The sequence below is a fragment of the Scardinius erythrophthalmus genome (genome assembly GCF_964197995.2).
Source record: "Scardinius erythrophthalmus genome assembly, contig: HAP1_SCAFFOLD_324, whole genome shotgun sequence".
Classification (NCBI taxonomy): Eukaryota; Metazoa; Chordata; class Actinopteri; order Cypriniformes; family Leuciscidae; genus Scardinius; species Scardinius erythrophthalmus.
Window position 1 is genome coordinate 7,152 of NW_028296288.1, and position 6,697 is coordinate 13,848.

At 34.8% G+C, this 6,697-nt stretch overlaps 1 protein-coding gene across 1 annotated transcript; it reads right to left on the reverse strand.

The window, feature by feature from the left end:
• Positions 1 to 1,385: 1,385 nt before the first annotated feature.
• On the reverse strand, positions 1,386 to 5,991 carry LOC308686492 (uncharacterized protein). The gene is made up of 4 exons (XM_081394918.1): positions 5,923 to 5,991; positions 5,469 to 5,554; positions 2,410 to 2,432; positions 1,386 to 2,106 (listed from the first exon to the last, which is right to left on the reverse strand). Exons 1-4 carry the CDS (start codon positions 5,981 to 5,983, stop codon positions 1,893 to 1,895), a joined length of 384 nt encoding a protein of 127 aa, XP_081251044.1. The 5' UTR covers positions 5,984 to 5,991; the 3' UTR covers positions 1,386 to 1,892.
• Positions 5,992 to 6,697: the final 706 nt, after the last annotated feature.

The following is a 6,697-nucleotide window of genomic DNA, read 5'->3' on the forward strand; positions in this document are numbered from 1 at the left end:
GCAGTGCTTCAAATAGATTGCATTATCTGTAAATGACTGTTCGGTAGGGGCGTGTGCATTCCATCTGTCATCATTAAAGGTCATTATATTTATTTTTAAAAAATCAGCTAGACCAAATAATTCCACATGACTTCCCCACGTTCCTGAAAAATACATTTTAGACTGTGTCAAATAATCTTTCATTGATCTGTCCTCTTCTCTTAAATATTTCACAAATTTAGAACTGTTATCTTCCAGATGTTTAACAACTGCACGCCTGATTTTCAGGTGTTTCTCTTGATTGCCGCATACTGCATGTGCTATTGATCTAAACAAGCAATTACCGTCTCCTTTAATGCCCTTTGTTTTACACGGTACTCCTAAAGAACACACATTTGTGGCTTGAACAACAACGCTTTCATTAGTCAGCTGTAAGCATGCACACAGAGCATCCTCATCTGCATATGTTAACGGTTTGAAACTAAACTCAGTATTTACTGTAGGGCCAATAATGATATCATCATCATCCATTAATAAATTATCATGTAACTTGCTTATATGTGAAATTTTGGACTTTGTCTGTACACGTCTATTTTTCTTACTTGAATTCACACAGGTGTCAACCGATTTGCACATAGTTGCTGGTTTGTCTACACGTGTTTGTTTACCAGTGTCTGCGACACACTTACTCTGCTTTGTTGCTCTCGTACGTGAAACTTGTGTGACGCTTTTTTTAACAGACTTACATGACCTTGTCTCAACAGTTAAAGGTTTGGAACTTAACTCGGCATTAACTGTAGGTCCAACAATGACATCATCCATTAATACATTGTCATGCAACTTGCTCACATGTGAAACTTTCGACGTGGTCTGCACCCGTTTATCTTTCTTACTTGAATCCAGACATGTCTTAACAGATTTGCACATAGTTGCTGGTTTCTGTGCACATGTTCGTTCACCAGAGTCTCCAACACACTTACTCTGCTCTGCTGCACTCGTAGGTGAAACTTGTGCGACGTTGCCTTGTTGACCAGACCTACATGAACGCATCTCAGCACTCGTTGCCTTATCGATTACTGTTGCTGTCACACCCGTCACTTCAAATGATTCTCCCTGACCTTTCAGTGATGTGGCAAGGTTATCAACATGATAAAACAACATGTAAATGTCGTCACAATAAACTACTACGCTTGTGCCTGCATTAGACTTAACCATACCTTTATCATCACGTGAATGGGAATCAACCACAGCAAACATTGACCCTGCCTTTATAACTGCACAAATGTAGCCATAAATGTTCAACAAACATGCATCAGACTGAAACAGGGCCCTCTGAAGTGCATCCTCTATAGACATGCACACACCTCTCAATGCACCATCATACACATCATTACCAAAAACACCACTCAGAGAATCTGACATCTTTATTGAGAATGTTGTGTTGAAGAGTGTGTGCACAGTTGGCAATTCTGGAACAGCAACATAACCACGCCATGCTGAATCATTGATCTTCCCCTGTAAGTCCATGGATGTGTACAGGTCATCTCCATGCAACAGAACAGCATCCAGGTCATCTCTTGTCCACGTCAGCACATCCTTCAGCACACTCATCATGACTGCTGTGATGCTGTTTGCTGCACACTGTCTGCCACGGTTGAAACCAAATCTGGAATCAGCTTGATGGAAGGAACCCTGTAAGACTCTCTGTGGAAAATAATCAGAGTTATCGACATCAAGAGATGAACACATCGGAAGGTTATTGGAATCCATTGAAACATTATTGCAAGCCATTGAGGGGTTATTGTAAACCATTGAGGGATTATTGTAAACCATTGAAAAATTATTGGAACCCATTGAAAGGTTATTGGAAGTCATTGGAAGGTTATTGGAAGTCATTGGAAGGTTATTGGAAGTCATTGGAAGGTTTTTGGAAGGTATTTGGAAGTTTTTGGCAATTGCCGGAAAGTTTTGGAAATCCAGGCTCTCGACAGTAGAACCAGAGAACGATGCCTTTTTTTCAAGAGGAGGCATAACCTCAGCCAACTCCATGGAGGAAGTGAGCAGAACGCGCTCAGCATTCCTCCTCTTTGCCGCCCGGGACCGACGGAAACCCTTTCCACGTGGCATCTGCAATTATATGAAAACACACAGACATATACAGACATATATATATATATATATATATTTATTTGTGCCCTTAATTTGTACATCCTTTTTGACAAAAACGTTCTCCTGAACACATTACAAATGTGTTTACATTCACAAAAATACACGGGTACAAAAATAATTTTTCATTATAACTAAATTACCAATGACCAATTGATTCAATTAACTTGTAAACTGTAAAATAAAGCATGTATTTAACTTCTACACAATGCCTTGTATTACCTATATTTTCACATAGATAAAAAATAGTTTACCAGGCCTTACCTTAGATTACTTCTGAAAGTCTTCTGAAACACAAGGAAAAATCTCAAATTCAGTTCACACAACATTAATAGACAATTAGTCACCAATTATGATAATCAATTATAATAATCAATTTCAATGAGTATCAGTATTTGTTTCATTAAAAAGACAAACTCATAAAATTCATTAAAAATATATATATAATTAGTCTTTTCAATCTATTAAAAATGTACTACATTACACATTCACCAAATAATCACTATTAAAAATATTTGAGCTTTTAATGATTTTATATTGTAATCATTTCACAGTTATTCTCCACATTAGAAGCAAATTAATCTCAGTGGCATCATTTCAAAGACAGGGCTTAACCTAAACCAGGATTAGGCCTTAGTTCAATTATGATATTTAAGTAGGTTTTATAAACATGCCCTAGAAAAAACATTACTAGTGTGCATATTGAGACAAAACAATGATATTAAATAATATATATTTTGATAATATAATATATATTTTAAGATATGTCTAAAATCACTCAAACATGCATTTTACCCTTGGACTAGCTTAAGCCTTGAATGTGAAACCAATGGAGTAAATTTTAAATATTTAATTGAGGATAGGAGCAGAATGCAACTCAATGCATATATTTATAATATTTAAGAGTGCTGGCCTACATAATTAGAATACGTAAAGTAGCACAGAGGCAACACTATACACTTTTATTTGCACAGACGTGTTTCTACGCATGCCATCACGCAGATCGTCAAACTTCATTAAATATTATTTCTCGTAAGGTTCGAGTGGTGTCGTGTGTGTGTGTGTGTGTGACAGAGAGGAATTAGAAACAAGCAGAATGTGGTTGTTTGTAAAGCACACGCATCATCATGTATCTGTTTTAAAACTAAGCTAAGACATAAATCTGAAATTATCTTAATCAATATAGAATCGCTGGAGAGAATCTATAACACAATATCACATAAATTAAACAAACTGTTATGCGTAGCGTGCCAAGTTGATGCTTCATCTGCAATACAAACTGGTTTACTCTCGCACATCACGGGACCAGACTGTAATCGCAGCTTTGCACTTAAAAAAAAATGCATTTCATCATATCACAAATGCAATTAATTGTTCATCGCTAAGCTAACACATATGTATCTGTTACACTATATAGTGTCTGTATAGAATTAATAGTAGAATGAAGTAGAGAAATAATAACAAATAATATTTTGTAAACCAGCTGTTTCGTTGCAGTAATGAAACAAAACACATCAATACAAATGTCAGGATCCCAATGAACACTTAAATTAAAACATAACAAACCAGTATATAATACATACATGCACGTAAGCGTGGCCAATGTGGCAAAAATATCATATAACGATTATTTAAATAAAATAAAAAATCACAATTAACAAATTTATCACAGTTCTTTTTATGTTGGTTTTACCATTTTGCAAGTAACTAATCTCCCTATTTTTTAAACAAAACATTACAAGGTAACAAAAAGTAACAAAAAAAAATAATTGCAAGCATTTAGGCCAAAGTGGCAAACATAAAAATCGTTGTCAATATTTTCTTTGTTATTAAAAATTACAAACAAAGATACACATTGCATATACACACCAAAATATTCAAATAAACAATGCTTTATATATTATTATTACTTTTCACCTACAGTAGGTGTTAAACAGTAACATTAAAATACAAAAATAAAACACTAAATTGACTTTACTGTATTTATAGATTGATTCGTATTAAAGCTACTAGTAAAGTTCTCAGTCAACAGCAAATAGTTATTTTCTCCTAGTCCCCATTGACTTCCTTAGTATAGTTTTCCCTACTATGCAATTCAATGGAGGTCAGCAACTTTATGGATAGATACATTATTCAAAATATCTTATTTTGTGTTCAGCACAAGAAAGAAATTAATACAGGTTTGGAGCAAATTTAGAATGAGTAAAAAATGACACAATTATCATTTTTGAGTGAACTTTTCTTTTAATGATAAGCCGAAACATGTTTATTATAAGGCTACTCTGTCACTTTAAGACCTGCACGCGACGCGTCTAATACACGCATGACTCGCACCCAGTTTTCTCTCAAATGTTTTCTTGCTTTCACTTTAGTCATAAACCAAATGTGTTTACGTAAATCTTTTATTGACAAGTATTGGCTTAATAAGACACAAAGACAACTTAGTCCATTAACCAAGGCGCTGTTTAACAGGCTTTAAGTGTCTAACATACACTTCGGGTTTAATGCGCTCAGAAACACGCATGAACAGCGCATCAGCACACGAATGAAATATTTAACCATGCAAATGCAAATAATGCCCTTTAGTGAATTGCAGTGTCCCGTGAGTGTAACTCTACCTCTGCATTAACATGTGATGTCAATGCACGTCGCGTTGTACAGTGGCGGAAACGCCAGAAAACTGATAAAATGTGTGCTACTATTGCATGATAATATATTTCTTCAAAAGTAGATCGTGAACGTATTTTAATCATCTACGAACAAAACTCGTACAATCTGAATTCATTCCGATGAATGAATCTGAATATTGTTTACATGGACACTAAACGTGATCAAAAAGCATTCGCACTACAAATGACAACCGGAATATTTACCTCACAGAACAATACGCACTTTAGTCTGTCGCATTTCGTGTTGTTTTCTTATGAATCATGATAGGCTCTCTCAAAATGGTACAAATACGCACATTCCTACACGTACTGAACTAAAGTTAATGCTCTCTTCAACGACCACAGGATTCGAGAATAACATATTTTCAAACGAATCATACCTTCAAAACACCTCATCTATACAACACACTACATATAGGATTATTTTAAAATACTTTTGCATGCTATTTTGTTAAGATTAACGTTAGCTTTACAACACCACAATGAGCAAACCTCATTAAATTAAAACACCAACTAACGCCTATTTCTCACAAATAAACATACACGTCAACTAATATACACATACTTCAAATTATGTTAGATATATTATGAATAAGCAATAATAAATACTGATTAATAAGATTATATAGACAACACATGAGAGCACGTTCTTACCGTTAGAGAAATGGGAACACAATAACTTCCTACCAACCGGAAATGTTCTCTCTGCCAACAGTCGCAGCTCCCCCAGTGGCTGGGATCTGGGAATGAATAAACATTTACCCTCCTTGCATACATAGCATAACTTTTACTTTATTACATTAACATAACTGACCATTTATTCACCAGGGGTCTCATTTATAAAGCGTGCGTACGCACAAAACGGGGCTGGAAACGTACGTACGCCAGTTCCCACGCAAAGGTTGTGATCTATAAAAAACAAACTTGACGGGAGAATATGCGCACCTTTAAGCAAACATTGAGCCGTGCGTACGCACATTCTGGAGACAAAGGGAATTGGCGACACCGATGGTGAGCTGGAGTTAATTGTCTTTTTGGTCACTTTTAGACAGAAAATCAAAAGAAAATTTAACATACAGAAAAATAATACAAATATAATTTCACTCACCAAGCTTGTCACTTGAAGCAAATATCCATCCCTTCTTAAATGTCCGCGCCAGCGAGCGCATTGGGCCGTTTGAAACTGACGCAAATAACAGTTTAAATAAATAAAATAATGATTTAAACTATGTTTTACTTCTAATATATACATTTAGATTAAATATGCCATTCATATTAATGCAGTTGCACTTAAACATGAAATCATTACTCAGAAGTTACAACATTTTTATATTCAAATTCAGTCAATAGAAATATTTGTTGTGGATGCAATGTTTTTGAACACTTTTCCTCTGGCATGCTGTGTTTTAATGTTTTAACCACAGAGAAAACTGCTTATCATGATAATACCAGATTGTCTGAGAAAATAGTTTCGTGCAAATAATGCCCAAGGCCTATCTGTTTCCATTAAAAATATCAATTAAAAATACAATACGGCCAGTGGAAAAGATTGAGAAAAACTTTCTCTGAAATGTATTTAACACTATTTGATGTATGTATTCAAAAACAAGGCAAGGATAGGCAACAACTTGATTTTTATTAATGTAATGTGTCTTGTACCGTTAAACGTTATCACGTGTATGAATAATCATATGCAAATGATATGCAGATGAGGATCTACATAGTAAAATAGGCGTTGTAAGCTGTTCGTGGTCATTCCACAAAATTGGTGCCTTTTGTGTCCCTGAGAAATAATCAGACGTAGAATTACTATAACAACAAATAAATTTGTGATTTAAAAACATAATAGTACTATGTATTATTTCCTCAAGATTACATTAAAT